The 23594-nt window shown below is 42.9% G+C and overlaps 1 protein-coding gene across 3 annotated transcripts in view; it reads right to left on the reverse strand.

Annotated features, from left to right (window-relative positions):
- The window catches only part of LOC148022224 (Amidase family protein), a 227549-nt gene that overhangs the window by 110331 nt on the left and 93624 nt on the right, over nt 1-23594 (reverse strand). For 2 of the 3 annotated variants that reach the window (XM_087697868.1, XM_087697866.1), the window contains exons 6-10: nt 22113-22195; nt 21885-21985; nt 20972-21095; nt 17932-18086; nt 17552-17683 (exon numbers count right to left, since the gene is read on the reverse strand). In XM_087697868.1, coding sequence (XP_087553994.1) covers nt 17552-17683; nt 17932-18086; nt 20972-21095; nt 21885-21985; nt 22113-22195 — 595 coding nt within the window. The remainder of the gene's footprint in view (nt 1-17551; nt 17684-17931; nt 18087-20971; nt 21096-21884; nt 21986-22112; nt 22196-23594) is intronic. The other variant, XM_087697867.1, reaches the window with a different exon arrangement.

Below are 23594 nucleotides of genomic sequence, written 5' to 3' on the forward strand. Positions count from 1 at the left end.
CTTCGTGGACGCATACGGTGAACCGACAAGTAACTCACGAGCTACGTCTGTCGAACTAAGCCGGACCATGAAAATCCCTTGGCCTAGTAGGACTGCCTCCACGATCTACATTGTGCCGATGCGCAACGTGGAGTGAAGCTAGTCCCGAAGCTGGGCCCTGGCTAGAGAATATTCTACTACCTGACCATAAATTGTTGTTTTCTTTAGCTCCAGCTACTCCTCAAAGAGGAAAATGCGCAAGGTGTTTGACTGGGGGGCACTCGCTGAGTGCGTCGACGTTTGACTAGAGGTTACCATTGCGAGTCCCTTCTACGAGACAACCAATCACGTCGCGGTGCTACCTGGTGGGGGGGGTAGTTGCTGCAAATAGAGGGAACAACTGGAGGGTGGGGGGATCAATCGCAATGGGGGGGGAGGGTGGGGGGAACTATGCTGGTTTCCGTGGAAAGGAGGCCTGGCGAGGGAGACCTGTTGACAGATCGATGGCGAGGGAGGCCTGGCAGGGGGGGGGGGGGGGGCAGCAATCTATCAGGGCGTGGGGAAACGGCCAATCAAGGGAAACAGCCAGGCAGGGGGAGGGGGGGGGGGGGGGGGGGGGGGGGGGATCAGTCGGGGCGGGGCGATCAATCGAACGGCGGGTGATCAGTCGGACAGGCGCGAGCAGTCAAACGAGCATGCATAGTCGGGGTGGGGGACAGCAACGCGACGTGACGAGCGTGAGCGCTCATGTGAGCAACTTATGAATGTTGATGGATACTATTCAAATGCACATCTGATATCTACTACATTGAACTCATTACCTCCTTTGTACTTGCCCTAAACCTCACAATGAGGATAGCCCCACAACCTACTTCCTTTTTTCAATTCGTAAGTTTGCTTCTAGAATGCAAGCAAACAAGAAGAAATAGTGGTGTGGATATCATAGCCTCTTAGTAGGTTTTTATGGCTAGACACAAGGGCAAAGGCAGCCAAGTAAACAATGCTCCGTAGAGCTCTAGGACTTCAGGCACCTCACAAGGACGTAAAAACAAGGGGGCATGCAAGCCAAAACGGGCAAATGCCATTATTGCAAGAAGCCAGGCCACTACATCACTGAGTGTAGAAAGCACATCACCAAGGATAAGAAAAAGGAGTCAGGAATGTCTCTTTCTGATGCTCCTTCCACTGCTACTGAGTTTGTGTCCTTTGTTGCAGACAGGGACTATTGCTTTTACACATGCAGTTATGACACTTCTTGGGCTGATCGAGCATTTAGCTCTACTGAGGATGCACACTTAGTTTATTGATTTGGTGCTTCTAGACACATCACATCTCGCAGAGATTTATTTGCTTCCATTGGTGTTGCTCCAATTGGCAAGTCTGTACAGTGTGCCAACAATACATCATACCCTGTTAGAGGTATTGGGGAGATTGTGCTCATAGCCATTGATGGCTCTATTCTCCGCCTACAGCATGCTTTATTGGTGCCAGGTATAAAAAAGAATCTGCTCTCTATTTTTTCTTTGGTACATTGTGGATTGCAGGTCACATTCAATGATGACAGATGCATGGTGAGAGACAAAGAACACGACTTTGGTCTTGACTGGCACTGTATGTCATGGGTTATATGAGTTGGATGCTCTTTCAATTGATTAGTGTACATACTTGGCATCCACTCTTATTCTTGCTATGATACAGGCAGAGTTATGGCATGCTCGCATGGGGCATGTGAACTTTGGTAGCTCAATGCTCTTACAGCATCACAAACGTTAGATGGATTACCTCTTTTGGAGAGACCTCCTGAGAACTTGTGCAAGGGATGTATTTTTGGGAAAATGCATCAGTTTTGGTTTTCCCATAATGTTGCTTTTAGAGCCACAGTCAGGTTACAGTTAGCACATTCAGATGTATGTGGGTCTATGCAAACAAAGTCATTGGGAGGATGTTACTATTTTGTGACTTTTATTGATGACTTTACTCAATTCTACTGGGTCTATTCTTTGGTAAAAAAGTTAGAAGTGTATGATGCATTCTTGGCTTTTGTTGCACTTGTTGAAAACCAATATGACTGTAACATAAAGACTCTCTGTTCTGACCAAGGGGGGGAATATATGTCCGCTATGCTGACTTCTTTTTTGAAGCAAAAGGGCATTGTTCATCAGTTCACTACTGCTTATACTCCACAACAAAATGGAGTTGCAGAGAGGAAGAATCGGTCACTCATGGAGATGGCCAGGTATATGCTGAAAGCAAAGAGCTTGCTACACAGTTTTTGGATGAAAGCCATTATGTGTGGTTGCCATGTTTTGAACACATGCCCCACCAAAGCATTAAAGAAAATTACACCTTTTGAGGCTTGGAACAGCCGCAAACCTTTTGTTGGACACTTTCGTACCTTTGGGTGTCTTGCATATGCACACATTCCCCAAGTACTCAGAAAAAAGTTGGATAACAAGGCTGTCAAAGGCATTTTTATAGGATATAGTAGTGAGAGCAAAGGCTACAAACTCTATGATTCTATCTCTAAAAAGGTGTTTGTCAGTAGGGATGTACTATTTGATGAAAAATCAGAACTGTCCCTTGCTAGTTTAGACACATATCAGGCTGCCCATGATGTATTTGAAGGGCTGCTGCCCATTACATTTGGTGATTTAGCTGGAGTTTCAGCAAGTGAACTCAATGTTGAGCTAGGTGCTCCATTGGAAAATGCAAAAAATCAGCCATTGGCTAATCTGAATATTCAGCAAAGTGCTGAAACTGAAATTCAGCAAGAGCTTATTCACAGTCAAGAGGCAACACAAATGCCTAGATGGTATTTACAGCCTATGAAAGATAGTCATCTGGATGCACCCATGGCTGGTCATACTAGAAGGCAAGCTCGTATGCATGATACTGTACATACCATGGAGTTTGTTATGGCAGAAAGCACACTTGATGATGAGGAGCCTGAATGTTTTGAGGATGCACAACAAAGTATGCATTGGATGGCAGCAATGCAAGCTGAATTGGATTCTATAACTAAGAATCAAACATCGGATTTAGTGTCTTTGCCCTTTGGGAAGAAAGCCATTGGCACAAAATGGGTCTACAAGCTGAAACGGAATTCAAATGGATCCATTGACAAACATAAGGCAAGGCTTGTAGTTAAAGGCTATGCACAGAAGAAAGGCATTGACTATGAGGAGACATTTGCTCCTACATTCCGAATGATAACCATTAGGTCTATGGTTTCTTTGGTTGCCCATTATGGATGGACTGTGCATAAGTTAGATATTAAAATTGCATTTTTACATGAGGAAGTATATGTATATCAGCCCATTGGTTTTGCAGTTGAGGGATCTGAACACTTGGTTTGCAAGCTGAAAAAGGCTTTATATGGTTTGAAACAAGCTCCTAGAGCTTGGTATGCAAAGATAGATGCTTTTTTGCTCAACCAAGGGTTTATAAACAACTCATCTGAGCCTACACCTTACGTATGTAAAGAGGGATCCATGCTGATCATTTGTCTATATGTTGATGATCTTTTGCTTACAAGGACACAAGCTAATCAAATTTCAATATTCAAACAAAATTTGCAACAAACTTTTGAGATGCCAGACTTGGGCTCTTTGCATTATTACTTGGGCATTCACTTCATACATGATGCTAAAGGTATTGGTTTATCACAGTCAAGATACATTGGTAAACTTCTTGAGAAGTTTGGCTTAGAGGATTGCAAGCCAATCGGTGATTTATTTGATACACACACATATGCTCCAGCAGTTGGATGTCTTATTTACCTATGCAACACTAGGCCGAACATAAAGTTTGCAATTTCAGCCCTGAGCAGATATATGCATCAGCCACACATGTCACATTGGCAAGCTGTTAAGCGTGCCTTTTGTTACTTGTAGGGTACTAGATCTCTTCGATTGTTTTATGCCAAGGGGGGGCCACTGCAGTTACATGCTTATAGGGATTTTGATTGGGCTGGTGATGATGATTCACATCACTCCACTAGTGGTAATTGTTTCTTTCTTGGCTCATCTTGTATATCTTGGCTTAGCAAGAAACAATCCATTGTTGCCAGTGTTGGGAATAAAGGCCTCATGCCTTTAAATGTGCTCGAGTGTGAACCCACCCTTAGCACTTGTACTTACACATACATATCTATCTAAAAACCTAAAGGAACATACTCGTTATTGTACCTAAAAACGTGCTCACTCTCTACTCTGCTCGCTCTCGCACTCTCTCTGTCTCTCACTGTGTGTAGGACAAGTTGGGTATTTGACTCACGCCTCACTTACGCCTACGCTTATATGGGAGTGTCGGTGATCAGTAGGACACTGGGGCACTTTTTACTCTCGGTAGGAGAGGTTTTTTCCGCCAAACTTATGGTCTTATTGTCGTATGTACTTATATGCTTATGCTACACACATTTGGGCACTTAGAGTGTGTCGGGTGTGAACACCCCCTACAACCCTAAGGTTTAAGGGTTGTACTTTGGTCTTTCTGGTTACACTCATTCAGTCTATACTCTTGGGTGTCGTGCTTCAACTCTGTCTCTCACTCTCACACTGTCTACTGAATCCCAGCTGTACCTCGATCCTCCCATCTCACATTTGGTATCAAAGCACAGCTCTGAACTCAGCTTCTGCCTGCAGTGTGCAAATCTGCAGTCTGCAGCCCACGCCAGTTCTGCTACAGGCCGCCGGCGCACAGCTCCATGCAACCTGTCTCCAGCGCAACGTCAGTCTCGTCTGACAGAGTCGACGTCAGCTCCACCCGCTAGTGAGCTCGCATCAGCCTGCTCGTCCGCCAGCGCACAAGGTCTGACGCTGCAGTCCGCCAGCGCACAATCAGCTCGCATCTGTCACGTCAGCAGCAGCAGCAGCCGATGTCTGCCTGCGCGCTATTCGTTGCTGCAATCCACGTCAGCACTGCCGCCCGCCCGATGACCTACCACACAACACGCGCAGCCCGCCCGCCCGACGACCTGCCACACCACTGTCCTGCCCGCCATTTGACACCTCCACGTCAGCTCGCGACAGTCCTACGAGTCAACCTCTGCTCGCGACTGTTCGCCCGCATGTCTGACCAGCGACCTGCCACTCCCACGTCAAGTACTTTTTAAACAAAAAAAAAAATTAATTTCAGCCCAGAACAAAGCTCTGGAAGAGGAGGTTCATACGCGGCAAGCACAGCACAGGTGTGGGATAAATTTCATGCAAATTTCTGGACTGGATCATCAGAAATTTTGGGGCTTTTGTGTATTTTGTGGACAGTTGCATTTGAACTACTGGTATAGTCACATAAAGACTGTTTTTGACAGAAATTTGGCAAAAATTTTGGGGATTTTGAGATAACAGTGTTGCAGTGCACTGTTTGCACCTTGGGAAGAGTGCATTAAAACACAGTTTTCTGACAGAGTACACCCTTGCACATTAATTGCAGAAACGTGTTTGCTGCAATTTCTGGAAATTTGCAGGTTTCCAATTCATACTGCTTTGACATTGCTCATTTTGTCTTTGGAAATTTGTCATCATGGCAAATCAAGGAGGTGATGTCTTTACGTATGTATCCAAGGAAGACAGATTGGACGGAAACAACTATTCGCTTTGGTCATTCATGATGAAAAATGTATTAGTGGCCAAGAATTTATGGGATTATGTCAATGGAGAGGAAACTCGACCGGGAGTTATAGCTTCCGTTACTCCTCCTCCCCATGGCGCACGTGGACAACGGGGACCTCAGCCCGCTCCACCTCAGCCACTTCCTCCAAGAACTGCAGCTCAAAAAGCTTGGGATACACGTGATGCACAGGCCTTGTCGTTGATTGCTCTGGCAGTTCAGCGGTCCATCATACCTCATATCCGTTCGGCATCTTCTTCACGAGATGCATGGCTTACTTTGGAGCATATGTTTGCAGGAAAGAATGAGACTCAGATCTCTTTCTTGAAGAAAGAGTTGGAAACTCTAAAGATGCATGAAGGTGATTCTATGCAGGATCACTTAAATAAGATTCAGGACTTGAGGGAGCAGCTCATGAATGTAGATGAGTATTTTTCGGATGCACAATTGATATCCACCACCTTGAATTCCTTACCTCCTTCGTACTTGTCTTTTCATACTGCATTGAACCTCACAATGAGGATTGTTGAGCACCCACTCACTTTTATTCAGCTGGTTAGTTTGCTTCTAGAGGAGGAGCAAACACGGAAAAATAGTGGTGTGGATGCTATAGTCTCTGAGCAGGCTTTTGTGGCAAGACAGAAAGGCAAAAACAGCAAGGTGAAAAATGCTCCAAAGAGTTCTGGAACTTCGGGCACATCGCAGAATCAGACACAAGGGGGGACGCAAGCAAAAAAAGGAAAATGTCATTATTGTAAGAAGCCCGGCCACTATATCACTGAGTGCAGGAAGCGCATTGCCAAAGAGAAGGAGTCAGGAATGTCTATTTCTACTACTCCTTCCACTGCTAGTGAGTCCGCGTCCTTTGTTGTGGACAGGGACTATTGTTTTTACACTTGCAGTTATGATATCTCTTGGGCTGATAGAGCACTTAGCTCTACAGAGGATGCTGACACTTGGTTCTTTTACAATGGTGCTTCTAGACATATTACATCTCGCAGAGATTTGTTTGCTTCAATTAATGCACCTCCCGTTGGGAAATCAGTACAGTGTGCCAATAATGCATCATACCCTGTTCGTGGTATTGGGGAGATTCAGCTCACAGCCATTGATGGCTCTATTCTCCGCCTGCAAGATGCTTTGTTTGTGCCTGGAATCAAGAAGAATTTGCTTTCTATTTCTTCTTTGGCACGTTGTGGTTTGCAGGTCACCTTTGATGATGACCGTTGCATGGTTAGAGAAAAAGAATGCATGACTTTGGTCTTGACAGGATCTTTGTGTCATGGTTTATATGAGTTGGATGCTCTTTCAGTAGATCAGTCAGCATACTTGACATTCACTCTTACTCCTACTATGATACAGGCAGAGTTATGGCATGCTCGTTTGGGGCATGTAAACTTTGGCAGCTTGATGCTTTTGCAGCATACTCAAATGCTGGATGGCTTACCTCCCTTGGAGAGACCTCCTGAGCACTTATGCGAGGAATGCATTTTGGGGAAAATGCATCGGTTCTCATTTCCTCGTGATGTTGCTTTCAGAGCAACAACCAGATTGCAGTTGGTGTACTCAGATGTTTGTGGGCCTATGCAGACCATGTCATTGGGCGGTTGTTATTGTTTTGTGACATTCATTGATGACTTTACACGTTTTTGCTGGGTCTACTGTTTGAAAAAGAAGTCAGAAGTGTATGATGCATTTTTGGCTTTCAGTGCACTTGTTGAAAACCAATCTGGATGCAAGATTAAGACTCTCCGTTTGGACCGAGGGGGGGAATACATGTCCTCTATGCTGAATTCTTTTTTGCAGCAGAAGGGCATAGTCCATCAGTATACTACAGCTTATACTCCACAGCAAAATGGGGTAGCAGAGAGGAAAAATCGGTCACTCATGGAGATGGCCAGATGTATGCTGAAGGCAAAGAGCTTGCCTCATAGTTTTTGGATGGAAGCAGTCATGTGTGCTTGCCATATTTTGAACAGATGCCCTACCAAAGCCTTGAAGACCATCACACCTTTTGAGACTTGGAACAGCCGTAAACCTTCTGTTGGTCACTTTCGTACCTTTGGATGTCTTGCCTATGCCTTGTCTATTGTCCTACCACCAGTAATGTGGCAGACATCTTCACCAAAGCTCTTCCTCGTGACAAATTTGAAGCATTTCGCGATGCTTTAAATTTGATATCCTTTGGTGGCGGATGATCCTTGTACTCTTGATCACTCTTCACTCCAGGGGGATTTGTTGGATATTTGACTCACGCCTCACTTACGCCTACGCTTATATGGGAGTGTCGGTGATCAGTAGGACACTGGGGCACTTTTTACTCTCGGTAGGAGAGGTTTTTTCCCCCAGACTTATGGTCTTATTGTCGTATGTACTTATGTGCTTATGTTACACACATTTGGGCACTTAGTGTGTGTCGGGTGTGAACACCCCCTACAACCCTAAGGTTTAAGGGTTGTACTTTGTACTTTTTTGTTACACTCATTCACTCTATTCTCTTGGGTGTCGTGCTTCAACTCTGTCTCTCACTCTCACACTGTCTACTGAATCCCAGTTGTACCTCGATCCTCCCATCTCACAGGACAGTCTGTCTCGATCGTCGTGCTCAATCGGTCCCTACAAACTGGTATCAAAGCCAATGGCTCACTCAAGCTGTTGAGAGGTGCAAGCGACACGCAGAGTCTCGTGTAATAGTCTTAGGGACTGTTGAGGAGCAAGCGAACGGGCAATAGCAAGCATAGTCAACAAACGACAAGCTGGAGGCCAGGCGACAGTAGAAGCAGCAGTCGTTTGAATTAGGCATGGAACAGCGGGCGGGCGCTGACAAGCACAACCAACGGGACTGCGTCGTGGAGCAACGGGCGGATGTTGACGAGCACAACCAACGGGACTACGTCGTGGACCAACGGGCAGGCGCTAACGAGCGCAACCAATGGGACGGCGCCTGGGTAGCGATGTGACGCTTGGCGTCGACGTGGGTCAACGGACCCTGTCATGTTCCAATTTTTTCCTTTTTTTTCAAAGAAAATTTTAGATTCCACCCCTTTCTTGACGGGGTTTCACACACGCAAGCACATAGTCTCAGATCTGTGTAGCATTGGCCCAGAAATTTGGGGCTTTTCCCAAATTTGGGGATCTCAACACAGAATTGGACAATTTGACTCAGAAACTGCAAAGTCGGTGCACATTTGCCTAGGAATTTTGGGGCTTTTAACATCTTAGTGAAATTCTTTCAATTTCATTGAAATTAATGTACACATGACTTGGAAAATTTGGAGATTTGTCCAGATTTGGTGTAAGTGAGATGCAACAGTGATATCTCTCTCAGAAATTGTAGGAATTTATGACATTTTGTCCCTGACCTTTGGGGCTTTGAATGTATATGCACAAATTGGGCTGAAATTAACCCAATTTCTCGACATTGAGGCACATTGGCCCCGTGCAATTTGGGGCTTTTGCAGTTTGGGAAAAAATTGTGTAGTATGTACATGCAAGTTGAATTCCACGCAATTTGGACATCAACACTTGGTAAAATGTGGGGGTTTTGCTGAAATTGCTTTATTTTGGCAAAACTGGACTGTCCTATGCATGACAAAGGAAATGCAGATGTGTGTTTGATGTCTTGAGCACAAAATTTTGGGACTCTTGACCATTCGTGTCAAATTTTATGCCCGTGAGTACATGTACAAAAAAAATTGCAGCTGAAATTTTGAGATTTCTCATGTAATGTGATGCACATGCCCTTGGAACAGCTATAATCAGTTGGATAATGCTGTAGCACATGGTTTGGTGCTTTTGAAAATTTAATTACAGATCTGAAATCTGTACTTCTGCATGGTCATTTATTGTTGATTGGTACTTCTTTGTACCTTGGTCACTTGGGTGATAGTTTGGGCCTGCATTTGCTGGTTTTTTGGTCACATTTGGGATGAAAATCATGGCTGGCAGCAATGACAGCACTAATTTGATGCACATAAAGAAGCTTGAAGGCGCACATAATTTTGCAGTGTGGCAAAAACAGTGCTACAATATCCTGTTACAAAAGAAGCAGGAAAAGGAGATCAAAACCAAAGGGGCAAAGCCTGCGGACATGGATCAGGACGATTGGGATGAGTTGAATGAGCTTGCATGCTCAACCATAGAGCTATCGATTTCTGATGCCTTGCTCTTCAACATTGAACGTTTGGATTCTACATATGCTACATGGACTAGACTGAAAGAACTGTATGCACAAAAGAGTGCTGCAAGCAAAGTGTATTGGCTGAAAAAGCTTATGGATTTGCGTATGAAAGAAGGTACAGCAATGTCTGCTCACTTGAGTGAATTTAACTCCATTTTTAGCCAGTTGGTTGCCTTGAAGTTCATGATTGATGAGGAATTTAAGGCTACTTTCTTGCTTTGCACTCTACCAGAGAGTTAGGATACATTCAAAACTGCTATGAGCAATTCTAATGTGATCCTTTTGTATGCTGATGTAGAGAGTGCTCTACTTATGGAAGAGATGAATTGGCAGAACAATGCATCCAGTAAGTCTTCCAAAGCTTTGCATACTAGGGGCAAATCGCAGCAAAAGGGCAAATATGATGGCAAGGGACGCAGCAAATCACGTGGCAAAGATGTTGAATGCCATCATTGTGGCAAGAAGGGTCACTTTAAACGTGGCTGCTACAAATGGAAGAAAGAGAAAGGAAAAGGCAAGAAGACAGATGATAGCAAGGAAGAGAATAAAGGCAGTCAACCTAAGAAGAGCAGTGTAAGAATTGAAGAGGTGAATGTAGTCACTCATGATAGTGACAGTGGGAGTGACGTACTCTTTGTCTCTTCACACTTTTGTGTACATGCTTTACTTACAGATGCAGATAATGATATGCATACCTGGATTCTTGATTCAGGTGCTTCTTTTCATGTCGCCCCTCATCGTGAGTGGTTTTCCGCCTATACAGGGGATTGACATGGTATTGTCCATCTTGGGGACAACTATGCATGTGAGATTGCAGGTATTGGCAATGTGCAGTTACAATTTCAGCATGGCTCTGTCTTTACACTTCAGCATGTACGGCATGTACCTCAACTCAAGAAGAGCTTGATTAGCACAAGGCAGCTAGATGATGATGGTCTTCATACCACCTTTGGTGATGGAAAATGGAAGATCTGTAAGGGATCTAGGGTTATTGCCAGAGGTTGCAAGAGTGATACTTTGTATCCACTTCATGTATCTAGTATGCGTGACCATGTTGTTACCATGACCGAGTAGCCAAGCGTTTCTTTGTGGCATGGCCGGTTGGGACACATGAGTCAAACGGGAATCAAAGTGCTTTCTCATTTGGATTACTTGCCTTGTCTTCATTATGCTGATTTTGAGCATTGTGATCATTGCATTTATGACAAACATGCACAGACATCATATAAAAAGTCTCTTTCTTTGAAATCTTCTCCTCTAGAGTTAGTACATTCGGATGTATGTCAAATGCCAGGATTATCTTTAGGGGAAAAGAAATATTTTGTCACCTTGTCGATGATGCTACACGAAAAGTATGGGTTTACCCCATTCGTAGTAAGGATGAAGTGCTTCATAAGTTTAAAAATTCTTGGCATTGGCTAAAAATCAGACAGATAAGACACTTAAAGTGTCTTCGCTTTAACAATGGTAGGGAATATGTGTCCAAGGCCTTTCGAGCATTTTGTGACACCAAAGGGATAAAGAGGGAGCTCACTGCCCCTCATAATCTATCCCAAAATGGAGTTGCAGAGCATATGAATCAGACCATACAAGATAAGGTCCGTACGATGCTATCTCATGCTACATTACCCCATGGTTTTTGGGCAGAGACTGTTATGACAGCCATTCACTTGATTAATCCGTCACCAAACAGGTCTTTGGGAGGGGGGAGTTCCCCAAGAAGCGTGGTCGGGCAACCCACCTTCATATGGTCATCTAAAAGTGTTTGGCTGCGAGGCTTTTGTGCACATCCGTAAAGCAAAATGCAGCAAACTTGAGCCAAAGTCCTGTAAATGCATTTTCCTAGGATATGGTGACGAGGGTGAAATGGGGTATAAATTGTGGGATCCCGAGAAAAGGAAAGTAGTACGCACCAATGACATCATCTTCTGGGAAGATCGCATGCACAAACAACCTAAAAAGACAAAGGAGGTCCATAGGGTTGTATTCCGGGAAGAAATACCTTTTGGACAGTAAAATGTGCCCGTTGTACAGCACCAAATACCTGCTGTAAATAAACGTGAAAATGCAGGAAATGATGCTGGAAATGATCAGCCAGCTATTGCCCATGAAAATGAGCCATTACATGTGCAGGAACAGCCAGGACAGCAAGCTGTTAATGCTGATTTGCAAGCTGAAATGCCAAGACAACATGCTGAAAATGGAAATTTGCAGGAACAGCCAGCAAACAATAACCATTATGTTAGGAGATTGTCTAAGGCTACTAGACAACCTGACAGGTTTGTTCCTGGTGCAATTAATGTGGCTAATTATGTCATGTTGACAGACTATGTTGAACCGTCTTGCTTCAAGGAAGCAATGGACAGACAGGACAGCAAGAAATTGTATAAAGCCATGTTGTCAGAGATGGAATCTCTTGAAAAAAATGGCACTTTGGACTTGGTGCAATTGCCTAAAGGGAAAAAAACCCTTCCATGCAAATGGGTTTACAAGATGGTCACTTCTGGTTCCTCACCAAAATACAAAGCAAGATTCGTTGCAAAAGGGTACAAGCAGGAGCATGGAATTGACTTTGATGAGATTTTCTCTCTGTAGTCAAGATAACTACATTGAGAACCATTTTGAGCTTGGTTGCAATTGAGGATATGGAGCTCATACAGATGGATGTAAAGACTGCGTTTTTACATGGTGATCTCCATGAAGACATATATATGCAGTAGCCTGAAGGGTTTGTTGAACAAGGGAAGGAAAAAATGGTATGTAAACTCAAAAGGAGTTTGTATGGGCTGAAACAAGCACCAAGAGAATGGTATCATAAGTTTGATGCAATCATGCAGTCCCAAGGCTTTCATAGAAGTCAAGTGGATCGCTACTTGTACACCAAGAAGGCAACAGATGGCAACCTGATTATCTTGGTTTTGTATGTTGATGACATGCTGATTGCTGGCAGGGATACTCATGCCTTGGACTCACTGAAGCAAAGTCTTTATAGCAGCTTTAACATGAACGATCTTGGTGATGCAAATCACATTCTTGGCATGCGAATACTCAGAGAAAGATCGAAAGGCTTACTCTATCTATCTCAGCAGGAGTATATCTCCAAAGTTTTGCAGCGTTTCAATATGGAGGGGGGGAAAACAATTGGGGTTCCATTGCCTCCATATGTGAAACTTAGTGCAAAGGACAGCCCTACATCTCATGATGAGAAGGCTGAAATGGCCAAGATACCATATGCTTCAGCTGTTGGCAGTTTGATGTATACTATGGTTGCTACACGTCCTGACATTGCCTTTGTAGTGGGAGTGGTTAGCAGATACATGGCAACCCCTGGCAAGAAGCATTGGGATGCAGTGAAAGGTATTATGAGATACCTCAAAGGCACAAAGGAGTTGTGCATCTGCTTTGGAAAGCAGAAGGCATCTGTTGTTGGCTTTACAGATGCAAACTATGCTAGTCATGCGAACTGCAAGAATTCCACTTTTGGATATGTGTTTACTTTCACAGGAGGAGCAGTCTCTTGGATCTCCAAGCTACAAAAGTGTGTTGCTTTGTCTACTACAGAGGCAGAGTATGTGGCTGCCACAGAGGCATGCAAGGAGGTTTTATGGCTTTCACGTCTGGTGGGAGAGCTTGGTATCACAGAGTTACTTGTTCTCCATTGTGATAGTCCGAGTGCTATCATGCTAGCACGGAATCCTGTCTTTCATGGAAAGACAAAGCACATACAGGTGAAGTACCTCTTCATTAGAGATGTACTTCACAGCAAAAGCCTTGAGCTTGTCAAAGTGCATATAGATGATAACCCTGCAGGCCTTCTCACGAAGGGTCTTCCAGCAGTGCAGTTTACTCATTGCCGACAGATGATGGAAGTTGGATAGATATATGTATTTCAACTTTGTACATACCTAGACTTATCTGTTTTTTTTTTTTTCTCCTCTTAAGGCACATTGCCTTTAGCTGGGAGGTTGTTGGGAATAAAGGCCTCGTGCCTTTAAATGTACTCGAGTGTGAACGCACCCTTAGCACTTGTACTTACACATATATATCTATCTAAAAACCTAAAGGTACATACTCGTTATTGTACCTAAAAATGTGCTCACTCTCTACTCTGCTCGCTCTCACACTCTCTCTGTCTCACTATGCGTAGGACAATCTGTCTCGATTGTCACGCTCAATTGGTCCCTACAGCCAGATCGTCAAGTGAAGTTCAATACAAGGCAGCCTTCACTACTACAGTTGAATGCATATGGATTAGGCGCTTGCTAGCTGATCTAGATGTATCTATTAGAGAGCCTACTCCTTTGTTCACTGACATTTAGAGTGCCATTACAGTGGCACGAAACCCAGTGTTTCATGCACGCACGAAACACATTGAGATACATTATCACTTTGTCAAAGAGAGGCTACATGCAAGTGATATCAGCCTTGTCTATTATCCTACCACTAGTAATGTGGCAGACATCTTCACCAAAGCTCTTCCTCGTGACAAATTTGAAGCATTTCGCAATACTTTAAATTTGATCTCCTTTGGTGGCGAATGATCCTTGTACTTTTGATCACTCTTCACTCCAAGGGGGTTTGTTGGCTTTCTCACTCACGCCTTTAGTGGCGAATGATCAGTAGGATACTGGGGCACCCTTTGCTCTTGGTACGAGAGGTTTTTTGCCCCAAACTTAGTCTTATTTCGTATATGGTTATGTCACACACTTACGGGCACTTATCGTATTCGGGTGTGAACACCACCTACAACCCTAAGGTTTAAGGGTTGTACTTTGTACTTTCAGATTACACTCTTTCAATCTATTGCATTGGGTGTCGTGCTTCACTCTCCACACTATCTACTGCACTCTGAGCTGAGCTTTGATCCTCTCTCCATCTCACATGCTCACCATGGAGAGCTTGCACTCTCCATTTCAACCATTCAAAGTAAGTGGACAGCTCTTCAGAGGAGTCCCTCGCTTGTTGTAGGATTTGTTCCAATAGGGATTGCAAATGCTGTAATTCAGCATTAAATGCTGCTGCTTGTTGAATACCATAAACTCTAGACAGATCTTGTGCATTTTTCAAAAAGATTGCCCATGCATGCAACCCTCTTATATAGAGCTTGTCTATCAAAGGACTATCAATTGCAGCATCTATTCCAAGAATTGATCATGCAACAGGAAGGACTGATTGAATCTCAAGGGCATACGCCCTAGCTGGGCCTTGAAGACATCCATTGGGTGATGAATCATTTCCACAATCAAAGGAAAATGGTCAAAGAGGACATGTTGTCTCTCCACATATTAAGTACCACCTGAAGGAAAGAATCACTTCGACAAATGAACATCCTATCCAATCTAGCCTGGGTTCTAGTATGTTGAAGAGAATGAAAGGTAGAACCTAGCTCGGAAGGATGGAGCCAGCAGGACCACATGTTTTGTTTTAATGAAGAGGCTATGAAAGCATCCCATGTCTGCTGTTCGGGACCATCCATCACAAAATGAGGCAAAGTTGCTTGTTCCATAAACTCACAGGTATTAAAATCACCCATTATAAACTCTTGGCAGGCCAAATTGAGACACTACAAGTCCACCCAAAGCTACCACCAATCCCGAGCCATATTGGGAGCATACACCCCTACCAGCCAAAGAGCCTCCCCCTCATACATAATTTCCCAAAACGAGATTGGATGGAGTGGGTATCTATTTATGGAAAGTTTGGGGCCTCCCAAATTAGGGCTTACATGTGGGACATTGAAACTCTCTAGAACAGTGTCTGTTTAAGAAAATATTTTAACTCATTAATTAACTTAAGTTTTGGGGCTGTTTAATTAAGGCTAATGATATTTTAAGCTCAACAACATGTCTAGCTTCAATTTTACTAACTCACAACATGGCACTTTTTCTTGTGCTCGATTTTAATTTTACATCTTGCATGGGACTAAGCCCAGTGCTCGAAAATGATATTACAATGAATGTTCGGGGTCCGAGACATTATATTTGGTTCTCTGAATTATCTTGGAGCGCTTGACAACTTCAAGTTTATTTTATCTTTTTGCAGTTTGAAGCACTTCTTCACTTTCAATTTCAGTTCTCATCACCTACATGCAGTCAGTGCACTTCTAATGGCCTCCATGTCATGTCTTAGCCTTGCTCTTCGCTGCAAATTTTAGTGAAGACCTCTTTTTAAATTCTCAGAGTTGCCTTTTAGCTACTTTTTAGTTCTGGAGTGTCCATCAGCACTTTCAAACTTCATATGCCCTTTCATTTTTTTCCCAGCTATTTTTGGCATGACTTCCTTTTCTGCTTTGAAAATCAAAAGGCATGGCTGCATAGCTCTTAATGTCATGATCCTCGCTATACCTTTGCTTTTTGATTCTAGGCTTTACCCACCCACTGGTTTTTTCTTTTTGCTGTTGTATCCATCCTTGAAACGCTTAGCGGCCTCACTGTTTTTTGCTTTTTGCTGTTGTAGCCATTCTTGAAACGGGTTAGCACTTAGCGGCCTCACTACACCACATGTGGGGGTTTTCATTGTGTCAACCACCTTCGTAATCATGTTTTGTCTTAGCACCTCCATGTTTGCACTTGAGTATTTTTCTTCATCGATTGCTACATTCACTCTCATTTCCATTGAGCTTCATTCAATGTTTGCCACATTGGCCAAGATATGAGTGCTCCATTATGCATTGGATGGAAATTCGGAGCACATCCCAAGGAGACTGTCAACAATGTTAAAAGCTTCGATAGATGTTTTTTCACACCTATATCACCATAGCTTTTTCTTCCCGCTATGAGATTGTTAACCCAGTTGTGCGACAGCCAACCCCACCCACTGGCATTCACTGCTCTCTCTCATTCCTTCCAAATTTCCCTGAGAGTCTTTGGATATATGTAATGCAAAGTCTTTCCTGCAAGCAGGCCATTTACCTATGTACTTCCACATCTAGCTTTGAAGTAATCAGACATTTAATTGTGCGACACTTATCTAATACAAATGCAGGCACAATTGTAATGTATAGAGCACTGTCTTGGGAGGCCAAGATTTTCAAAAGACTATGGGCAGAAAGCTAGAATTGCACGTCATAATGCATTGCAAGGTCACAAAACAAAGCATCTATACCTCATCAGATCTTTTTCTTGATGAGTAGGAAACTGATCAGCATATACCTCAGCCAAAAAGGGGTACCCAGGCAAAATATAATACAAGCTCTTTATAATATAAATCCAAGAACAAAGATCAAAATAGTCTCTAAGCTAGCTGTTCTCAGGAAAAAGTCTACTACAATGGGTACAAAGAAGAAACTTATCTTTGAGCCACAAGAGCACATAAATGGCATTAACAAGGCAGTAGCTGCTCACAGAAGAAAGCTTAATACAAAGGAAGGGTGAAAAGCCAAACTAGTAATCTCTCATCCCGGAAAGAAGGTGTTGACTAAACTGTATCAATGAAAGCATATCTCCATCTCCGCATGCACTCTGAGTCATCCTGCGATCGGCCCCACCTCCCATAAAGTAAGAAAGTTCTCATCTATGATGATGTTTCAAAGTCTACTTTATTTGAGAGAGGTCTTGTGTGGCAATAATGCTCAAGTACTGCCCAAAGAATTTCTGTGAGTTCTCACAGCAAGGCCAAAATCTACAGCACTTGCCATTGTCAATACAAAGTAGACTCACCGTAGATCAAACAAAAAGCCAACCGTATAGAAAGAACAGATCATGCAACACTTGATATTAGCTGAACATGGACTAACTTTTATATGTGATGCAATAAGAACATAATTGTTGGACTGGTACTGACCCTCATCGTTGATGTCTTTGGCACCTAGTTTAGAGAACCAGTAGAGAACCAGCTTACAGATTAGGATCCCCAAGAGACGAGGATAAGAGGTGTAGCAAAACCTAGTGGGAAGCCCTAAAAAGCACAAGCCCTCTGCATGTGACCAAGAAAACATCAACAAACTAGGTAGATCCTATTCAACCTCCATCCCAGTTATACCCTACAGGCATCAGCCTTAGCCAATTAAACAATTTACACATGCCAAAAGGATAATGACCACTTTGCTCTTTCAAATACAGAATTAAATGACAAGACCACTTTGTGTATTTCTGAAACTGACAATATGAACTATAGGACTCAATTACCGTGCCAATTGCTTTTGCCATACATCAGAAACATACCAGCTGATGTGCTTGATGCAGGCCCAGCTGAGGATCCAGTAGAAAACTCTTCAATATTCCAAGGATTCCTTGTACGACCCCCAAACCAAATGTCATCATATGCCAACGATCCAGATACTAGTTTGGCTACAAGAACTGCTCCTGTTTTCTTGAGCCTAAGGTCCAAATCATGAGTAAATACAAACCAGTACTTGTTAAAAACCACTTTGCTTCAAGTTTTCCAGATAAGAAAGAAACCTTCTTTGCAACAATCCCTAATAATTGCTAAATATGTAGTCAATGGCCTACAAAGACTAGAATAAAACATCAACTCTCACAACAATGTGAGGTGGCGAATTTTCATGTACTGAGCATTGCAGCGTCAAAGTCTCAAATGAAATCTATAGCCAAGCTAGGAATAATTGCATTCACAAAAACTGCGACCAAGCATGCTAAGTTTTATAGGTTCCAGTTCAGATGAGGAAGACTAAAATGCAATCTATAGCTGAGCTAGGAATACTGGCATTCACCTACAAAGACTGTAACCAAGTATGCTAGATTTTATAGATTCCAGTTCGTATTAAAGACTTGAAATATGTGCAAGTACTTTTAAGAAGCTTTTTAACATTCTCCATAATCCAACAGTTACAAGTTGCCTTCCCCCTTGCTCACTTACATGTCACCACTTTGCTTCAGGTTTTCCACATAAGAAAGAAACCTTCTTTGCAACAATCCCTGTTAATTGCTAAATATGTAGTTGCTGACCTACAAAGTCTAGAACAAAACATCAACTCTCACAACAGTGTGAGGTGGAAAATTTTCATTTATTCAGCATTGCAGCAGTCAAAGTCTCAAATGAAATCAATAGCTGAACTAGGAATACTGACATTCACTTACAAAGACTGCAACCAAGGATGCTGTTTTATAGTTTCCAGTTCAGATGAGGAAGATTCAAATGCAATCTATAGCTGAGCTAGGAATACTGGCATTCACCTACAAAGACTGCAACCACATATGCTAGATATTATAGATTCCAGTTCGGATTAAAGCCTTGAAATATGTGCAAGTACTTTTAAGAAGCTTTTTAACATTCTCCACATTCCAAGAGTTACAAGCTGCCTTCCCCCTTGCTCACTTACATGTCACAAGTGCCCCCCACCCCCCTCCCCAGGACTGCTCTCCCTCTTTGCACCAACTCTCTCCTCCCTCTGCCTGCCTGCTATGGCCAGAAGAGACAAGATCTAGCACAAGAGAGGAGGGGAAGTGGCTGAGAGCAGGGTGGTGGGTGACATGGTAGGCAGGGATGGTGGCAGCTATTGGAATGACGGCTCTATATGTAGGGGCAGTAGGTGTGAGCAAGGGCACCAGTTGTGGGCAGGGGAGAGGGGCAATGGCAGCTGTAGCAGTTGCAGGAAGAGGGAGGCCTTTCCACTTCCTCCCCTGCTGTATCCTTAGCTACTCCCTCTCTTTGCAGCAACCTTTCCTCCTGCCGTTGACAGGCAAATCCAGAATAGGTTGTTCTTCATATGTGCAATAGAAACCACTGATCTGTTAATAGTTGTATCTTCATTTACACTGGTAGCAGAGCTTGGGGGACCTTCTGTTGTTGTACATGCAGAGTTGTTGCCAGATTACAGCTAGATAGACTGTGACGGATCAGATGCTACTTTGTCATGTCCTCAGAAGTTAAACAATTATTTTTAAGCAAGGATTAAGATTTCAACTTGGTAGTGCCATTCCAGGCTTGAATTGTGACCAGCAGATTTGAAATAGATCTAGGACAGCTGGATCAACAGATTGCAAAAATTGCAAGCAGCATATATGCATGCTTTGGAGCAGAGAAAAGAGGAGATTTTGTGACCAGCAATTTTTCTTGTAATATGATGAATTTCAACATGCTTTCATAGCAAGTTTTTATCACTTTGACAGTGGTTCTCCCTTTTCTATTGTCCGGTCTTCTTCAGAGGCCTGCCATGGAGGTTTTGGGCATATATGGGCAGCATATACTTGGTTGGATATTTTCTGATTTGTCTAAGTTCTGATGAGATATAGTGCAGAAATTCACAGGATCAGGACAGATTTGCTGCAGGTCCACAAAAGCAGTAAGTATATTCAGCAAGAAGATTCTTACATTTACTGTGACTTATCTCTGGTACAGAGGGACATGCAGCACATTTACAGCAGGAAAAGTTTAAAGAAAATAATATTTTATTCTTTGCAGAGTGGCCAGCAAGCTGGAGCAAATATTTACACCAGTAAATCAGAGTTTAGAGAGATTTTTTCAAGCTTCTTCCGAGAGCTGGATATAGCAGGATTTTAGTCTTTGCAGAGTGGCCAGCAAGCTGGAGCAAATATTTACACCAGTAAATCAGAGTTTAGAGAGATTTTTTCATGCTTCTTCTGAGAGCTGGATATAGCAGGATTGACCTGGTGCTACCAGGGATATAACAGCTACATTTTCCAGAGTGCTTAATTGGCTTCTTCCAGTAATGCTTGTGCTGCAATCTTTGCATGCTCAAAAAAGTAGAAAGTCTGAAGAATATTGAACTTATTTGAACCACAAATTGAGTCCTTCATCTGAGCTGGTTTTTCTGGAGTGTTATGTTCTGATGTCCTTCAAAACTGATATGTACTGGAGTTAGAGAAATTTTATTGGCTGCCATCTTGTGAATATGTAGTAATGGATACCCTTGCCATTAAGGTACATGGCTTCTTCATAGGGGCCTCCAGGTTGACTTTTCTATGCAACCCATCTGTTAGATGTTTTTCTGTGACCTTACGTTTCATGAGTTGTCCTCTGTTATGCTTACTTACATTTTTGGATATATAGGGTTTGTAGTGTGTATTTTTTAAGTCCCTCAAGGTATCTAGTTTTCAGTATCAGCTAGGCATGGCAAAAATTAAAATTGCTAGAAGATGATGCCACCACAGCAAGCAAGGAAAGATGATACAGTCTGCATGCTCATAAATTTCTTTCTCAAATTCAACAATCTGCCTGAATCCAGAGCTGTAGCAGTATAGTCCAAGCTTAGACACTATTTTTTTAACAAGTGAAACTTACTGTTTGTACACCCAGGCTTCTCTATCAATTACTTGATCTCTAAATGCACTTGAGCCCCATGTTGTTCTGTACCCCGGAACGGATATGATGTCTTTCAAGCCATATGGTATTCCATGCAATGGACCTGCAAAGAAAATCATGAGAACATGAGAAAATCAACTGCAACTTGAGCTTTCTGACTTAAGAGAAAAGAAACACCGTTGCTACTGAGAAAGCAATGGACCACCCTTGTTCATAATGTATATCTGATGTACGCAAAAAAATGTTGTCCTGTACCTCATGGTGTATGGAAGTTCTATATGAAGGAACCCTAGGAAAAGATACAGGACATTCTCTTTCCTTGGTGGGTTTCGTATTAGCCACTATATCAGCTTTCTTACTCATTAAATTCGGATGGGCAACTAGCCTATTCAACTCATATCCATGTTCATCAGCACTTTCCTTACAAAGACGGATCCAGATTTACCATGCACAATGAAAGATGCATCTAATATTTTCTGCTATCTATTTGCATGCTCTTACAAGGCATACGAGGACTTTCCAACATGCTAAATCCCAAGCTGATAAAAATAAGTGGCTCCTTAGTAGATTCAACAAAAAGGGATAAATCTGTCAACAGTTTGTAGAGGCTTCCTGAGAGAAATCCATCACCTTGGACAAGGAAGAGGATCACAAACCCCTTTGCAGAGACCAAAATGCTAACTCCAAATGAAACAATACTGTGAACACACATAAAGAGACTGGCATGAAGTTGAGCATCTACATGTAGTGATACCAATACAAGCAAATATACAAATGGTCTACATGATAAAGTGCAAGAAGAATGTGAATGATAAACAGAAAGCAAAGATCATATATACTTCTTACTGCATCCCAATAGGTACAAAGGGATCTGTACTTTAGCTTAGCATACCAAGATACACTCCTTTCTTTATTAGGTCATCAGCAGCTGCTGCCTGTTTGTATGCCAACTTCTTTGTATATGATATGACAACTTGGAGAACGCAATTATACCTGAATGCATATATTTGCAACAAAAATATATTCAATTTAAACCTACTCAACCCAATCATAATGTTCAAACTTTGCATATGGAATATCGCGACATGATTGAGAAGTACACACACATGACATGACAAACCTCTTAAGTCGTGATAAGAAAATGTCAACAAGCTCACGTGATGTCACCTGCTGTGTACGAATCAAAGCTCCAAGTTCCAGCACCTACAATAGCACATATGCAGTACCAGGCAGACATAAGACAGTTCTAGAGCATGATGTAAATGAAGCAACTCTCATCAGTGTTTTTTTCTGGGAAAAGATCCATTAATTATTTTTATAGGCCCATCTGGCTATAAATGTCTCCAAAAATGGGTGTTAAAAGGCCCAGGGAACTATGCAGCATATATTGTGGCACCCACATTATGCCCACCTTAAGCTACCAAAAGATGGCCAATAGAGACCCCACTAGAAGATGGCCAATGGAGACACATCACCACCCCCTCCATTGCGCAAATGGAGGAACTTTTCAAACTAAAGTCTCATAATGTGAGTTTCACTTGAGCATCTATCAGGTCAAATCTCTGCATTCATGCTACCAATGGTTCATGAAATCCCTATGGCTCCAAGTCAAGACCTACAATGTACAGTGCACACAAAGTCATACAATGATGGCACAAGTGTCTTCCCTACTGGCTAGGCACAAGTCTTACTCCAGCAGCACCATGGTGAGGCAACCAGAGTCTCTACTGCCATGGACAAAGGTATGACTTCCACTTCAAAGAGCATGCCAGCTCTCTCACTCTCTTGCTCCCATCATCCATCTCCGCCCCACCGGACCTGCACTTCCCTATACCCTAACCCTCACTAGTTTAGGAGTTAACCAATCTACCTAAGAGTAAATGTCTCCAACTCTGATTCCAATGCTGCCAGTCCCCACTTTGGCTGCCTTAACTCCCAACCATCTCCCTGTCATCAACAGCTTCATCACTATAACAATAGCCTCAATCTTTGCCTCTACCAGCACAACAAGTGTCAAAGTGACACGTATCACCAAAAACGAGGTTGGCTTACAAATGGTAGCATGTATCCCTCATCACCAGCAAGACAACTATTGGTCCCTCCACATCAGTAACAACATCAACCAATGCTCTTGTCCTCCCAACTACCGCCATGCCTCGGCCGCTATTGTAGGCCTCTAGTAACTATGATGTCCAACCTAAGTACATAATGGGCTATTGAAACCAACCTTCCTTCTTGGAAAGGTTGGTGAACACCTAATTAAGAACTTAATTACAGCAATTAACAAGTTCACAAAACATTGATGCACACTTCACGATACAATGTCGAACATTGGACACCCTGTTGGCCCAAAAACTGGCACCCTTTTCAATATTTATTTAACTTATATTGCAATTGGACGGAGTACAAATGAGATTCCTTAATCTCCTCTGCTGATCCAGATGCTCGTTGTTGCCACAAATGGTCAGCAAGCATTCTGATCAATTTGCCTCTTGATCTTCACCTAGGACTTGTCCAAAATGGACCCTTGACTAGCCAAATGCTGCCCCAAATCAATTGGGATGGGCTAGCATCTGAAATCTCTAGCAATTCCTTGAACTCC

This window comes from Lygodium microphyllum, chromosome 17, assembly GCF_053477565.2.
Source record: "Lygodium microphyllum isolate KBCC chromosome 17, Lygodium_microphyllum_v1.1.10, whole genome shotgun sequence".
Taxonomy (NCBI): domain Eukaryota; kingdom Viridiplantae; phylum Streptophyta; class Polypodiopsida; order Schizaeales; family Lygodiaceae; genus Lygodium; species Lygodium microphyllum.